This window comes from Callionymus lyra, chromosome 16 (genome assembly GCF_982586985.1).
Source record: "Callionymus lyra chromosome 16, fCalLyr1.hap1.1, whole genome shotgun sequence".
Taxonomy (NCBI): domain Eukaryota; kingdom Metazoa; phylum Chordata; class Actinopteri; order Syngnathiformes; family Callionymidae; genus Callionymus; species Callionymus lyra.
The window spans coordinates 5,083,540-5,101,436 of record NC_141833.1 but is presented as its reverse complement, the minus strand read 5'-3'; the positions used below and the strand labels follow the sequence as shown (position 1 = coordinate 5,101,436).

The 17,897-nt window shown below is 36.2% G+C and overlaps 1 protein-coding gene across 2 annotated transcripts in view; it reads right to left on the bottom strand.

The window, feature by feature from the left end:
* eif2b3 (eukaryotic translation initiation factor 2B, subunit 3 gamma) overlaps positions 1-17,629 on the bottom strand; it is a 30,230-nt gene extending 12,601 nt beyond the window's left edge. Inside the window, exons 1-6 of one of the 2 annotated variants that reach the window (XM_087810792.1) lie at positions 17,362-17,629; positions 16,856-17,008; positions 12,982-13,139; positions 6,415-6,574; positions 5,304-5,415; positions 1,367-1,456 (exon numbers count right to left, since the gene is read on the bottom strand). In XM_087810792.1, the coding sequence (XP_087666918.1) occupies positions 1,367-1,456; positions 5,304-5,415; positions 6,415-6,574; positions 12,982-13,139; positions 16,856-17,003 (668 nt within the window). In that variant the 5' untranslated portion in view covers positions 17,004-17,008; positions 17,362-17,629. Of the gene's footprint in view, positions 1-1,366; positions 1,457-5,303; positions 5,416-6,414; positions 6,575-12,981; positions 13,140-16,855; positions 17,009-17,238; positions 17,319-17,361 lie in introns of those variants that run through there. The other variant, XM_087810791.1, reaches the window with a different exon arrangement.
* Positions 17,630-17,897: the final 268 nt, after the last annotated feature.

The window sequence follows — 17,897 nt, the reverse complement described above, 5'->3', positions numbered from 1 at the left end:
CTACAGGTCTGGCTGATAAAAATATTATAATTATTTCATCCATCGTCGTTTCCTTTTTACTGTCACTGGTCCTTGCTGCCTGTATGTGTCCGCTCCTTTACTTTCTTTTTGAGGGAGATTAGAATTTCCATGTGAATGACGGAGGAAAAACAACAGATTCTCTGTGTGAATGACAGAGCAGCAAAGTGGGGTAGAGAGATCCAAGAGCAGAGGCAAAGAAATGAGTCAGTTAGCATGGTGATGACAGTGAACATGCAGGGGAAAATTTGGCTAAATGAATATTCAATCCAAATAAGAACAAGGATGAAGGGATGTGGCGGTGAAAGTAGCGTAAAACAAGAGACAGATGTGAGGATTTTTTTTTTCTTAGGTTGACGAATGCCCGTTAAATATTTTTGACAGCATTCCCTATTTTTATACATTAAAGTACGGATTTCATTAATCAGCATAAAGATTTGTGGTGAACTTAGAATGCTAGATGTTTTTCATTAGCTTCCAATTTTCCACACAATTTACCTACTGTAAGGAGGCTCGAGCTAAAACATGATATATATTAAGATATCAAATACAGTACAGGCCTGTGTTTCAGTTGAAAAAAGGAAAGTGATGAATGACAGAAAACTATGTTCTGACATACAAACTTTGATACTTACTTTTTAAACATTACAATTGAACTCAATAGGCAAATCATTTCCCCTCTTTATGATGCTCAAGTTAACCCTTGTGTTAAAAAGTCAGCAATTTTAATATACTTTATATAGAGACATAGAGATTTGAATTTTTTTTTTAAATACATTGAAATATGTATAGTTTTCGTTTTGAAAATTAAAATATCCATGTATTTTTATCTTATAATGATAAAAATCATTCATTACGTCCATAGAGTTAAACAAACAGAAGATGATGTTATGAACACTACTATAACAATGTAAATCGTGCACAGAATCCACCTATTAAACATCCGAAAGAGCAAACAAATACACTAGAAGTCCATTTCAAAGACATCTCTTGTGAGCATGAAAGCATTTTTCCAAAGCGGTCATTTTTGGCCGGGCTGTTTGTGCATCTTGTTGGTTTAAACACCTGCAGACTGTGGGCAGCTACAGTTACCGCTGCTCAGGCTAAAGGCCTTACAGCCTGCTCGGTGACACGTTGTAAAACAAATTAACACCTTGCTATATTACGCCGCTAACAGGACCTTCGCAGCCTTACACACCACCCCGCTCTGTTTGACACTTGCTGTGGATTACGCAACAAGGTGGATTCATGTCTCTGCGGTTGTTTTGAAAAAAGAGTCAAACTACTGAATGGAAAACTTTAATAAAGGTCAGTGAATTATGAAGCATTGATGTCATCGACTACTTACTTGTTGTTTGAAAGGAAGTCCACCACAGCTTTCTTCAGACAGTAAAGGTGGGCGTCCTCCAGTCCGGTTTTGATGTGCATCCTGGGATGTCTGTGAAGAGGCAAACACAAGACAGACACTTTTATTCCAACAGGAAGATACAGAAAGATGCATTTTAAATTGGATATCCGAGGCAATAAATCTAAAACCCATTATAAGTTTGTTAAGATTGTGTTGCAGGTTCAATTTTTCCATCATCTTTTCTAGATCCCTGGAGCCAATGTATTCATCTGGAGGTTCTACTGTTCCTGACTGATGGTCCCAAAATGCACATGTGGCCGCAAACAGCTGCAGAGGCTTTCACCACAAGTTGAACAGACTCCTTTTTTCACCACTTTACCCAACCTGCGAGGGCTTCATGGTCGGAGATGGATTGTAAACACATTCATTGTGGCTAGTTTTTCAGTGTACAGTTAACTCTTAACTGACCGGTGTTAACTAATTACAAACTGATAATAAGTGTCAAGACAAATGGACAAGTCTGACTGTGTTTTTTGGGAGTAAAACTCTGAACTCTGTTTAAAGATATCTCAAAAATATAGAACAAATAACATGTTTCACCGAGGACATACGTTTGGTATGTTTAGCTGGCTATGCAAAATCTAGTGAATTCTTTTCCATCTTCTTTTTCAAAACAACTGGATTAATGAAACTGCAAAGGCACTGAGAGAGAACATGCCTCTGCCAAGGAACTTGTTTCTTTTCCTAACACATGAATTAAAAACTAATTCTTAATATAATTGTTTTGATGTTATCTATATGTAGCATTGAAGGGTTGTTAGGCAATATCACCCCCAAGACAATTTAAAATGAACAACACTTTTGATTTTATTTAAAGTTGTGTTTATGATGGTTTTCATTTTAGAGTTTGTTTGTTATAAGCCGTTAGAAGCCATACAAGTGAATGGTGTTTCCCTCTAAATCTTTCGTAATCCAGACGACACTTCCCATTGTTAACATTAAAAGTTTCATTCAAATATGTTCACAACTTTTTCAGACAGTCAAACAGAAGGAATAACCTTCTAAGGTACAAAGCTATTACACAATTGCATTACTATCAAGATGTTACCTACAAAATACACATGAACATAACAAAGAAAAATGGTTTACAGGGTGATGCGTTACATGTTCAAACATCTACTGACCATCCCCCTCTAAATCCCATGCTAGCTGCATGGGTTTTAGAAAAGTTAAAACGTGATAAAAGCCAGTCAGACAAATGCAACATCTGTCTATTCTCCTGCATCAGCTACTGTAGACGATAGACTAAATAGCCAGCACGGCAGGTTTACATTCAAAGGAGAGACACGCATGTGCACACGCACGCCTGCGATGCACTTGCGCTTTCACACGGTTATTCAAAAACAGGCTCCTGGTGGCCCCGAGTAAGAACATGTGACATTTACAAGGCGAGAACGAAAGAAAACCATGTAATCCTTCAGCTTTTAATAAACAAATCCTCCATCACCCCTTCATCATTCTGACGTTCCGCATTCTCCTCCTCCTTTTACCTTTACAATCAAACCTTCATTAAACAGCGGGGAGCATTGTCAGCAGAGCTTTTCCATATATACAAGTAGAAACCACATAGACCCCTGTTGACATACGTCTGTGTACATGTTGGACGAGCCGGTGTGACTCAGGTGAGGTCAGACATTTCACGAGCAGATGTTGAAAGACACAAGTTGAATAGTCTTGTGTTCATCTTCGCTGAGGTGATTCATCTTAAAACATAGATACACGATTCTGTGTGGGTGTTTGCCGAACGTATTCATAAAGCCATCCCAGGTGCACATGTGTGTGTCTTGGGATTAATGTGGAATCTCTAGAGACAACCAGAAAAAAAGTTTTGCACTTCTTTATTGGGACACTAAGATTGTACAGAGAATAAAACAGAATTGTAAATGAATTCTTTCTTTTTTTCGCTCCGATTTGCTCCTATTTGTACAAGAAACTTTTTGGATTACTTACAGGCGGCTCAAGTACCACTGAAAGCCACACAGTGTGAGGAGCTGCAATTCTCCCAGAAGACACACAAAACGCAAAGTCTCGTTTACATGAGTCAGCTATGGCAGACTGAAAAGCCAACGCCCTCATTAGTTCTGTTTCCACTTTGGTAAAACATGGAGAAGGTGAACTCGGGATATTGACTCTCAACTTGAATCTGTGAGAGCTTCCTCAAAAAAATTTTTTTGTCAAACAACATCAGTAAAGGGATGATGCTGTTTACAACAAAGAAGTGGTGCAAGAGCACAGATATTTTTTTTTAAAGATGGAAATGTGTTAATATCAATTTGACTTTTTCCTGCATCATTATGTTTTTAATTTTCTGAATATTTGTTTTTTTAAAAGTGCATTGATACAACTGTTTTTTAAATTCTACTTTATTATTGATGTTAAAAGCTCCCAGTTTGGTATTTTCATATTTATTTTAATTATGTTTTTTTTTAATGTTTTAAGTTAATATTGAAGTAGTAGTGACTGATATCTCATGACTCACCGATTATTAGTAGGAGTTGTTTTTTATACCAATACTTACATAATGATTATAGAAAAAAACCTCAATGTTCAATCAGAACTGAAATAATGTACTTACCTTATTTTTTTTTTCATATTTTCTCGAACTTTCAGGACTTATGTAGAAGAACTCTTTAGCTAATTGTACCGATGTACTTCACTACGTGACTTTGTCAGGAAGACCCGTCCACAGTCTGTTTGTTGATGTGACCACCAAACTCCTTAAGCAATGGTTGGGACAGATTCAATTTAAGCGCAATATTGAATAAGAAAAAAAAAAGATAAAATAATGATGAAGTGTAAAATTAAATGATGGAAAATGAAATAATTTGGAAAAACTGGAATATGTGGTCTGATAATGTGATTCAGATTTTCTTGTGGAACTCTAGAACACCAGAACACCATGTTCTTCCTTATGGCATATTGTTGAAAACAAATCTGTCTTCAAATCCCAATCTTTTTCTTTACATTGATACCAGATTGCAGGTGTTTTCTTGTTTGAACCTGGCTTTCGATTGATTCACTTTAAATAAGATAATTCTAATAAAAGCTGAGACAGATGGGAGTTACTAAATGGTTTCAAAGTTCACATTCAATACGTGGATTTTTTGAGAACATGTTAATATAGCAACATTTCTGATCATATCAAAGGATCTACAACACAGCTTCAATGTTCATTCTACATATGATAATTATTCAATGTTAGTTTTAGCTTTAAACAAATGGAATGTTTAGGTTTAATGGAAGTGCCTATGGAAATATATTCCTTGATTAGTTTATGGATAAATATCCCATGCTGACATGTGTGACATGTTTGTATAATCGATGAGAGGCCATTAAAGACCGCAACTCTCTCAACACTAAATATTTACCACTGACCTCTATTCGTTTCCAAAATGTTGACAACAATCAAATCAATATAATCACATGATTGATCTGTTCAACAGATTGATGCATTTGATCATGTGTGTTCACATTATGTGCGACCCAAGTTCTTCCTGTGTGGGGAAGCATGTGAGCAGCTGCGCCCAGGCTTTTTCTTATTGGCTGGAATTTACGGTGACTTTAGATCCATAAAGTATTTACAAGTCCCTGAAATGCCTCCTGCACACATGAATTTAGGGCTCGGAAAGAAACCTGGAGAAGTATTTCTGTGACTTAAGTTGTAACAGAAAGTATTCATATATTCTGACCTGCCACCGATATTGCATTTGTGTGAATCAAGTTTTGTATTTTTTAAACCAATCTTTAACAGAATTCTTCATGCAGTATACGAATCGATGCAAAAAAGGTCAACTTTCTGTGATTGTTTGATCGCATCTATTCTCATATGTATAAACAAAGTTGAACTTAGTGAAAAAAATGTTTCACGGTTACTCACTTTCTCATGGTAGACTTCCTGATCATCAGTCCTTCATCCAAATCAGCCTCATTAGCCATGAACAGAAGCCTCTTCTTTGAATGATCCACACCTACAAAATCCCTCTGTTCAGCTGAGGACAAAAAGGACATCATAAAATGAGATTAAAATCAAAAAAATCAAAAAACATTTTAAAAGCCTACAGGAGGCGCTCTAGAGGTGCAAGAGAGAGACAGACAGGTGGAAGAAAAAGTGCGCCAAGTGAGTTGATAGTTTCCAGAGATTCAATAATGCACAAAACTCTGCCAACCACCTTCAAAGAGGAAGAAAACGATATTATAATTTTGTTTTGAACAGTTAATTGAGCATCATGGAAACACTCTAAGGATGGAAAAAACACAGATGATTAGCTTAGCATCATTGAATTGATAGTGAGTAGTTGTAATGGCAGCGTAAACAACTGACACAATGCAAAAAGACAACAAAAGAATTCAGAGGGAATTAAAGTAGATGGTTTTACTGCTGTGTTAGTGTCATGTTACCATCACTGTTCAAGAAGGCATTCATTTAAAACCTTTTTTTAGGTTTATGTGTACCATCTATTTCTGGAAAATATCTCACCTCTAATGTCCACACGTGTTGCATATAGATGTGTGGCCTGTATATTGGTTAATAATATACAGAAGATTTTTCCTTTAGTTGGTGCTGCTTATATTCGGGTTATATTCCAGAAAAAATGCATTATGCAAAGGAAAAAGAGAGTTTTGTGCAAACCGACGCATACTGAAGATCATCAAGACAGACTGTAAGTATGAGGAGGTTGATGTTGATATATATGCAAGATGATATGATAGTTCTGGTGTAACTAATGAAATTTAAACCAAAATAAGCAAGTGAGAATGCTTTTTCAATCCTCATCTTTGTTTTTCTGCATTTGTCAATCTCAATCTATTGTAAATACACAACTTTGTTGGTCTTCTTCGTTTTCCTTCAAATTTGGTAAAATCTTAAAAAAAAAACAGAAATAGTGTATCGACCAATTGGATGTTTTAATATGTTGCATCTTAGTCCAGATTTTGGACATGATGTTTAATTTATTTCAATTGAAAAATGATTGGCATTTGGTATTTACCCGTTTTTTTCTTGCCCTTCTGGCCCGGGATCGTCTCTGTATATTCATGCGCTTTGCTCATGAGCATTGCCAGAGTTGCGTCATGTGCTCTGAAGAGGTCCACCACCTCATGGAGCGCCACGTCTGTGATGAGATCACAACTCACTACTAGGACATCCGTCTAGAGAAGGAGGGTGGGGGAAAAAAAGAGGCGATAAGATAACAGAACCTTAACTTAATGTGCAATAGAAGAGTCACTCATTTTGATGCATTACATATTTAACACCAAATTGTGAGATCACAGCAATATCAGGAAACAATTATTTAGACTTTAGACGTTTGAAAACAAAAAGAAAAACTTAAAAAAAAAAACCATGCATCAGAGTTCTCTCTGAAATCCATCCTGCACTCCCTTCTTAACAAACAGCCAGTTAAAAGAATTTAACTGGCTGCTGGTGACGTTACAAGCATGCATGTGCAAGTGTTTTAGTGTGTGTGAGTTCTGGAACATGTGTGCCCAAACTTGCGCTTGTATGTGCAGTATCCATCTGTCTATCTAGTGATGGGGGCTGTCAGCGTCGCAGCTAATCCCACCATTAGTATCAGGATTCTTACTGACAGTGATACCTCTTTGATGGAGGGGAGGACGAGCGTGCCATAGTTGGGACGGGAGAATGTTATGAGAGCAAAAACAGTATTTAAGAAGCATTTAGACTGAGTTCCTGTGTTTATATCACATTCTTGTCTAGATATGTTTAATCAAAGGAAGGTTTTAGTTTAAATGAATGAAGTTCTTAACAAATACAAATATGTTGCTATAGTGGCTGCTTGTTTGAATGCGAGGAGATGTGTATGAGGAGGGTCAAAGGTCATGCTGTCAACCAAATGGCAACCTGGACCTGGTCTGGACTTGGCGACAGGAAGCTGCCGTAGAAAAGCTGAAGGTGTCTGGATGAGATCTACCGACACTGCGACTTTGAGACCTTTTGACTCTCCTTTCTTCACACACACACACACACACACATACTGGAGTCGCACACAAGTGTGTATGTGCCGGGGATCACACACGGACGCGCACACACAGGCAGAAGCATGCGGCTGCACAATCCCCACACACTGAGGCGACAGCAGAGTGGAGTCAGCTGGAGAGTCAGAGACACTTTGGGTTTTCAACAGCTCTGATCTCTGGACAGGTCAGGACCACACACATAGAACTTCTGTCCTAAATCACAGTGCATACAATCGTGACACACAAAGGGCAACACAGTTTTCCTTTTGTTATATTATTTAGTGCATTATAACCTACAATGAAAGAAAATGTTTATTACCATGTGCAGATGAGAAAACAAACTTGCTATGATAATTGATTTTAAAAAATATTACAAGCCTAGCCTATTCAATAGTAAACTACACTTAAGGAGGAGCTTTTCCTTGCAGTTACTTTAAACTAAAGATACATTTTAAAATAGAAGATTTTCCCATCAATGAATTGTATCTATTGAGAGTAATGTTAAGGACTCTTCCACTAAGGAGACTCTAAACAGTTGGAGGTTTAGAAATGCCGATGGCATTCTGCCGAAACCATAAAAAAAACTATAATCTTGTCAGCTGTCCATTCATAACCTTTAATTGAATTGGCTACCTTCTGGAGTGAAATGCTGTGGGAACATTCTCAGCTGGTTGAAATTCTACTTGGTTGTAACATTGTGAGAATTACTTGGGTTTTCATTGTCATAAATGTTAATGATAAAAAACTAAATGGGTTTTACTATTCACATGTTGGCAGCACCTGCATCATGGCATGGTGTCTAAAGGTTCAATCAAAGTACACCTGGAAGTTCTAAAACTTAAGTAATGACCCCCTCAGCAGGGACCAAGACTGAAGAGTGTCCAGACAAACAAAGGGACTTTTTATTTTCCCTCTTACTGAGCCGAAGAGTGACTTATTTTGAGACGGCTATGTGACAAACGACCATCGAGGCTCCAGACAAGGCCGAGACCATGGATCTTCCAGACTGAGACAATACCAAGACCTAGAAAAAGTCCAATAAGTCTACTGAAACAGACTTGCCTTATATATATATATATATACTGTATATATATATATATATAGACACACACACAAGCACACACACATACTTATTGGACCAAAGAAACTTGAGATATAAACACTACAATTAATATCTCAAGTAAAAACTCAAATTGTTACCTAGTGCCATGTTAAAGTTTGAGTAAAATGGTAAAACAACTTTTAATCAAAATTTTCTGGGAAAATGATTCCAACCAGGTAGTATTTATGTTTCAATAGTGTGAGCTTTTCAAAGTTTCGCCTCTTGGGCTTTTGGAAAATGAGACAGTTACCGGAATCATGTCAACGGGTACTTATCACTAATGTTCAGAATGAGTCATTCCGTGCAGTATTCTGGGAAAAAAATAAGTATTTCTGACAAAATGCCACTTAGGTGTAGGACCTCTTACCATTCCAACATAAGAACACCGGAAACATTACTGTTAAACCTTCCTTCTGGGTCATTTAATAGATGCATCAATAACTTTTAACTAATCAGCAACTTATTGTGGCATCAGGACACATCCCTGAAAGTTGTCCTTACCATCTTTGTCCAACAATACTTTATTAAATACATAGTAACTGCACATACATGGGCGCGCACACTTAAACCGGACAGGCTCCGGCATGCTCCCATTGAGAATAGTCGAGTTTCTAATCCTTTGAGCAGCAACCTAGATTAGAGGCATTAAGTTACACACACACACACTGGAGGGCGATGAGTGAAGAACCATAACCGTGACCCGCCAAATCCCAGCAGAGAAATCGTTCAGACTGTCAAATGGACGCATGAATGGCGCAAAGACATACACACACGCTCACTCATCTTTTTGTACAAACAACCCCCAACATCCAGGGATTCAGTAAAACTGATCAAACAGAGTGCTTAAAGCAGTTGGGAGTAAATTCCCGCTCGTACCTTTTGATAATTGAAAGACGAGATTACACCCAGAAAATTGTATTATGTTTAGCCTTAGAGTTGCACACGATGAATATTTGGGATCATGTTCAGGTCTTTCACATTAAGCCAATTTGGTGATAGATGTAGTTGATGAGTGCCTGTTGCTTAATACACCTAAACCCTCGTTGACAATAGCAGGTCGGCCAAATAACTCTGGGCCCATCACTGCCGCTGACTCAAAGTTGAACCTTTGTCCTTCGATTGTTTGTCGACTGTTAAGCTGCACGTCAAAAGCTGAGGCGGATAAAGAGTGAGAGATAGAGCTGCGGGAACACGGCATGCATGTTTGGATGGTAAATAAGTGGGCAAAGCCATTGAGTTCATCTAATCTCTGCTTGAAAACACAAGTCCTTTGCACTCCCCCTTACCAAAATCAGAAATAACCTTATCTTTTACAGTTTCGTTTTAGCATCAATTAATTCAGTAGAAGTTAATAAATTATATTTAACAAAAGCAGTATGGAATAGGATGGAAGCTCTGAAACTAGAGTTTAGACCTCCCTGAAGAGCTGTAACAATCAGCCTGGAAGGCCTTGTCTGGAACGTTGTTGTTTAACCAGGTTTCTTATTGTCGAGAGTGCAGAAGTTTGCCAGGAAGAGTGGAATCAGTGGTTTGTGAGCATTTCTCTTCTCTGGCAAGCCAGTCTGCTTGTCTCTCTTTTGTTTCTCTGTGCTACTTCATTCTGCTTATGTGGCAGCATTATAGTAAACCACAATATTACCTTTGTGTTGGAACTTAATGGTTTGGGGGTGAAAGCAAAAAGCCATGTTTTGATCTAATGTGCCTCTGTAATGTCAATTTCACAGCAAAAGAGATTTGGTGATACTTGCACTTTGTTTGCCAGATAGTTTTTCCTTCGGGGGCCACATTATAAACTGTGACCGTTATACCAGGCTGTCAAGCCAAAAGTAGGAAGGGACAAATAAATAGAGATAAAATAAATATAGATAATATTAAAGATCTTTGTATATTTAATGTCATATAATTTAAAATGAAATATTTCAAATGCAAAATAAATTTAAATAGTTATATTTATTTTATATACATTTAATTTAAAAATAGAAAGAGGAAAAGAGGTGAAACAAACAACAAAGACCTTGAAGAAGTCTATGAAGAGTCGACCTAAAACTGTAAGAAACCTATTAGAAAGAAATTGAAATGGTCAGTTTTTTTTTCTCATTAATTTGACCATAGGAGGGCCACAAAGATCGGGATGCACTTTTCCCAGGACTGTGATAGATGATTGCTTTTAGCAACAAAACATTGAATCCTAATTCTTATATCATAGATAGTTGGTTCAGGTAAAAGCACCTGAACATGTCAATAAGTTGCCTTAACACACAAAAGGACTGAACTTTTCAGCTCCTTCTGTATTGAGTTATAAGAAGTACAAAAGAAACTCAACGTACTTTTGTTATTAAACAGTTCAAACACAATATCGTAATAACCAAATTATGCAATATCTCACTCAATACAAGAAACATACAAGGCGTGACAAACCACATACCCCCCAAATGTTGCACAGATGTGTTTGACAACAGGATGAGGATAAATGGCACACCGGTTAAACTGGCAGAACAGGGACCATTAACAATGACCTCATGTGTTTAGAGAGAGAATCGGGGAGAAGGGAGGGTTTAGCTGGCAGGATACTGAGGGGTCTGGAAATCGAGGCTAGGGGTCAGAGATTCTATGTCATCATGAGCATGTATGTGTGTATATGTACTTGCGGGTGTATTTTTTTAAAAAGAGGATGTGAAATTGAGGCACCTCAGAGGGTTTAGCCCAAGTGGAGGAGGGAAGTTCACGGTTCACTGGTGATCCCGGCATTACACATTCCACACCAAAATCTTGAGGAACCCCTTCCCTTTGTCTCCCCCTTTTCCAAAACATATACCCAACAGGACTTTTCTTGCCAAAGTGCTACAACAGCACTTTTAAGTAAATTTGCAACAGAAATTTGCAACAAAAAGCTGCACGTTATAAAATTGTAAACAAGTAACACAAGAGCGGTCGCAACAACAAGAACATATTGACTAGTTTTGGATGATCAGTTCCATGAAAGAAATATAATATAGAACCACATATTTCTCTATGGAGATCAATAAAGTATATGTCATTGATATTATACCTACAGTAACAATATTCCATTTAACTATTGATGGTCAATATAGTGTATTGCCATTTATCCTGGTGGACAGTAGCGAGAGGAACCACTTGCAGCTGAACACCTCAAAGACCAAGGAGCTGGTCTTGTAGTTCGGGAGGTCTCAGTTGCTGAGAGGAGATCACTGAACAAACTACTGTCCATCATGGATGATGACAGTCATCCTCTGAACACTGTCATCAGTGAGCAGAGAAGCAGATGCTCCTTCCCAGATGCAAAACTAATAGACTCAAAGACTCATTAATTCCTCGTGCTATTAGATTGTATAATTCTGAGTTTGGGGGCAAGAGTGGAGCGAAAGTATCATGATGTTCTATTCTATTTTAGTCTTTGTATCCTTTGTCTTTATTATTTTTCTTTGATCCATGTTCTTTATCTTTGGACTTAGATTGTATAATCATGTTCTTTCTCTTTATTTCTCTTTGTTCTTGTTCTTATTTTTATTTTTATGAATAATTGCTGTGTCTAATAGGAAAACAACTATTTCACGAAGGACACCTCCTGAGGGATCAATAAAATTCTACCTACCTACCTACCTACCTACATACATATCCTCCTCAGATAAAATGAGACCTATCCTTATTCTTGGTTAATATTTTTAGACGTCTCCTTTGTTATTAATATAGTGTGTGTCATCTGCAAAAGCACATGATTTTTTTATTTGTTCTGACACTTCACAAATACTGTTAATACAAAATAGAAACAATTTGGGTCCCTGTACTGAGCCCCAAGTTACTCCTGATAATATCGATCTTACAAAAGTCTGATTGATTTTTTACAGAGAAAAATAACATAAGGTACAGATTAACTTAAATTTAAAGAAAGGTACAATTTTGACATTACTATTTTTACACTCAATTTTATTTTAAACAGTCATGACTCAGAACTCTCTAGCTGTTGCTCTTCACTTTGACACCCCTGCTTTAACTAGTGATGGTCTGATGAAGCTTCATGAGGCAGTGTCAATATTTTTAGTGTCCACTAGATGGCGGTCTCTGAAACCATTTTCTTTGTTTTGAATTGTTCCAATGAAACATCACAACATTTTTAAACTGATGGCGCCACCTACTGACCTCATAACAACCTGACACAGTTTCATGAAGCTTCATCAGCTCATCACTAGCTTTAACATCTCATTGGCTTGGAATGTACTTTGCTATTTGATAAAAATAACAATGCACCTGAAGCTGGACTCGAGCAGAAATACACCTCAAACCCAAAATATGTTAATATGTACAGTATTATGAACAAATGCCACAAACAATTGACGTAATATCAGTAAAGGTTTGAGATTTCTAAATATATGGTAATCTTCTACTATTGCTTAACTTATACCCTTTTTGTTTTGAGCAGTCGGAGTAATTGATTGATTTTTAGACATTTAGGATTCACCTTGATCTTCTGCTGGATGTGTCTGAGTGCGTCGGCGGTGCCCATGTCCGAGTCCTCCTGGATACAAACCACGTCTAGTTTCATCTTCACGTCCAGCTTCATTTTGGGGTCTGAGCTCATCGCCTTCTGGACATCTTTGGTGGTGATCACAATCACCTCTGAAATGTAAGATCCAAAATGTTTTATATTCAGCAACAACAATGACAGCACTATATTTCACTTTTACTATAAAATTAATTTAAACATTGAAGTGCTACATTTAAAAGAGAAAATACAGACTCGAACTATATTAATTTAGTAGAATGAAAGTTATTTTTAATAAAAGTTTCTACATCGGAATGTATATAAACAAGTTAACATATTTTTCAGCTCTGAATTCGGTCAATGAATTATTGATCTAAAAAATGTATAAAGCGGCTGAAGAAGCCTATTCAAACCACAACAGGCAAGATGCGAGGAACATCATGGACTATCAGACTGTCAGTCGCAGGAAACATTTAACTGCAATAATCTCTCAAACATTTGATTCTTTATGGCAAGAACACAAACTAAGTACAACTGAATCATCAAAACATTGATATTTTATGATAAATATTTTGAGTAAATAAAGTTTTTCATATTGAAAACCGATTCAAATTTGTATTAGTTTAGTTAAAAATGTAGGAAATTAGAATTAAAACCCTAATTTCACACCTTTTGTTCTGTTTCTCTTTTTTATGTGAGAGGTAGATAAATACTTTCACAGCTATGAACCAGTACAGTCTGTTCTTAAATTGTTCGAAACAAGACAATAGTCCGATGTTACCATGTTTATTTCACAAACAAAACTAACTTTTTTCACCACTCACCAAAGGGTATATTGAACATAAATAATGGATGTGTGTGCGTGTGTGTGAGAGAGTGTGAATGCTCCTCTTGCTGGAGCTTGTTCACCATTACTATTTCAGTCTAGTAAAACCAAATTGCAGAGCTTTGGCGAGCTGGCTGTCCACAGTAAAGTTCTGGCCACACAAGATGATTATGTATAGAAAGTTGCCTTTTATTCTTGCTGGTGACGAGCTGCAGGCTTTTTACAATGAGCAGCTCTGTTTACTGCGAGAACAGCACACTGCAACAAATCCCTTTATAAGACCAGAGTTGCTGGCCGGCACGCATGTTGTAGCACAAGAGCTCAAGACTGTAGACTGTAAATTTGAGGCAGGAAACACACACCTGACAATGGCTCATGACGTGCTGACAGGCTGCTGAAAATGAAAAGCAGGACAATCGCAACGCCAAAAACAAGCCACACAAGAGGGGACGCAGTATATTGTGTTCTTATAAAACTTTTTAGGAACTCAGTTAAGACTTGAATTAAATTAGAATCCAGATGTATTTCTCTATTTGCGGATCCAATGAGACGTTGTTGTTTTTTTTTCATCGGATGCAATAAAAGAAGTCAGTTTCAGCCAACTCTTTTGGTTATGCAATGCAGCAGGAACCAATAAGAACATGATTATGTGTTGACATTTGTAGTATTTCATAGTATGTGTTCATGTTTCTTTTAACAAGTCAAACTCTCAGCACTCACTGTGATCACTGCATTATTAATGTTGGGAAACTGCCAACTTCCAAAACAAATGAGCTGCACTAATCGGGTATTTTCTGGTTATTATGGTGACGAATGAAGAAATATGCTTCTAAACAATAACTTTCTAAAGCCCAGTGATCATTTATTGAAGGCAAAAATGTAATAATGTGGTTTGGCAGCATAAAAACAGACATAAACAAGGAGTTATGTCAGATGTAGTTTTGATTATCTGAACAGAATGAGTTGATCAAACAAAGTTAGAAAGTGGATAGAATATTTTGAAACAATGATTTGCTAAAAGTAAAGATCAACTTTTTAATATATTATATATTAACTATTTAAGTAATTGAAGGATGTAACACCACATGAGCAATATACATTGATATTTCTGTGTTTCAAAACAAAAAGAATTAGACCTTGTAAATTAAGATTATTTTTGAGATATTCATTTGGGATATTATAATGAATATAGAGAACATTTTAAATCTATTTAAACAAAATGGACTATTGCCCAATGTATATAAAACTAAATGGTTAATCTATGTCTAAGGACAAATTTTAAAAATGTAGATATAGGCATGAGAAGTGACATTTTTTCGAGTCTCACTATAGATGTACACAACCATATAGAAACAGAATCAAGAATAACAAGTTAACAATAACAAATAATAAGTTTATACATATATATCTACAATATAACACACTAAAATATATTCTTTGTAAAATACAAAATATTGAAACTATATTAATGAAACTAAATGAAATATACCATTGATGCAACTTCTGATGAAGAGGACAATTGCCAAACCATGTGCACAAACTACTATAATGTGCATGTGTATAATGTGCTTTTCAAGTATTTGTTTGTATTGCATACAGTAATAACAGTCACGTTAAATTTTATGAAACACTTTTCAATAGCTACTGTTACTTTCCATGCATTAAACAAAGATAACTAGCATTTGTAAAGTTCTCTTGCAATCAGAATCTGAGAGGATGAAGTGATTTCTAATAAAGGTTTCTGTATCAGAGACACTTTTATCGTCAGCTTTGTAAACACAACATAGGATTTTATTGTGATGTCAGTAGAGAATAAAAGATTGAAATAATATATCACACAAAATAAGCAATAGAAAAACAGAACCAAGCACCAAGGCAGCCTGTATATAAATAAGTTCAAATATTTTTCAGCTCTCTGAATATGTTCAATGGATTATTAATCTGTGAAATGTATAAAGTGGCTGAAGAGCCTATTCAAACCACAACAAGCAAGATACGGGGGACATCATGGACTGGCAGACGTTTGCAGGAAACATTTAGCACAATAATCTATCACACATTTGATTCTGAAGACAATGTAGAGTCATCATTTAACATATTTAGCATTTGTGAATGTTTTGTATTCAACCGTATAGTGTAGCTATTATCATAATTATAATTTAGTATTCATTAGGTGTGTAAGAAAATATGGATAGAACGACATATCGCGATATTTTTTATTCCTGATACTGTATCAATATTCAAGAGCTCTGTATCAATATAAAAAAATATATATATATATATATATATAAATACATAATATATATAAATATATATATATATATATTTACCTTTGAAATAACATTTTAATTTGATGGTTTATATTTCAATACTGTGTGCATTAAAGACAATCATTCGATGCTTTATTAATTAATACTCAATATTCACAGCGTTTATTCATTTGTGTGGTGTAATGGAACTTCTGGCCACTAGTTGGCAACATTACCCATTTCCTATGTGCCAAAGTAAAAACAAAACCGGTGAAATGGCAGCCATTAATAAAAAAAGAAAGTATACACCAGGCTGCAGCAGCTGTTAAAGCTGATGTTTGGACTCATTATGGCTTTAAAACAAAGTTAATACAATAAGCACTAACAGACACTGGATATTGAATCTTTCTCCAAGTTGTTTGAGACTGTTAATGGCCTTCATTGCTAAAATAGATAACATTTTTTTTATAATATTTTGAAAAGCACTTACTACAATCACGTTCACATTGATTAGAATTGAAAGTATATGCTTATTTTTAACGGTCTAAGCCAGAAAAAGTGTTGTTTCTTTAAAAGATGCAATATATCGTTGTTCCTACAGTATTGCAAAATATATCCCAATATATTGTATAATTACACATGTATTGTGATATGTATCGTATAGCCAGATTCTTGCCAATACACAGCCCTAGTATTCATCCTTCATGATCTTCTTTACTTAATGCTAACATATGTTCAGTCAAAGCAATGAAGTAGAGATGGATGCCGCACTCGCCTTCAAAGCCAACCCTTTCCAGCAGGTTGAGCGGGTACCATATGAGAGGCTTGTTACCAACAGGTAGCAGAGGTTTGGGTGTGTTGTAGGTCAGGTCAGTCATACGAGACCCTCCGCCAGCTGCCATCAACACCGCCTGGAACTCCATGGTAACTGTGGGTGTTGTTTGAAAAAAAGAAAGGTGTATAAAATGAATACAAACAGGGTTAACAACCAGTTTATATGCTGTATAATGAAATATTTATCCATCATTAACATGACCATCTCATTGAAGGTCTTGCTTTGCATTAAGTCTATTTTTATTTCAAATATAAGATAAATACGTTTCTACTGATAGCTCTGAGATGATTCTAATTTCACAAGAACAGGACGTCAATAAATACCATTAGGATTCATCCTGAAGCTAATATTTCAGAGACGTTTGACGACAGATGATATCTGAACTCATTATTGAGAATTTAAGATGACACATACAAAGTCAAAGCAAATGCAGATCGAAACCTTACCTTTAAAGTTTTCCAGATCACTGTGAAGAACTGTTTACTGAAAACAGCAGCAGCAGCGGTGATAGTGACATGTGTTGTTCCTGTCAGAGTTTAACCTGCACCGAGTGGCAGCAAACCTCCACACCGCTGTGGAGACCAGCGTGTTTTACGAAAACCGATATATTCTACTGTCACTTAATGTTTTTCTACAAATACTTGCTGAGCAATTTTTGACTCGAGATAGCTAAGTGAAGCTAACAGTTAGCATAGTATGATGACATCTGGTGAGCACCCTCAAATTGGGTCCGGGTGGGGGGAAAGTCCTTCGTCTGAAGGTTCCCACCTAGCGTGTCGAATGGAATCGATTTAAGTAAGAATTTAGGTCAAGAAATGTAAGATTAAAATCACTTTGGGAAATAAAAACCATAATAGTTCGATGTAAAAATAGATCACTATTTGCATGAGGACACAGTGAGAATTAACTATAAGTAATAGTGTATTGCACATATATAAATATGTAAAAAGTATAGCATATCAATATATATATAAATGTTGCA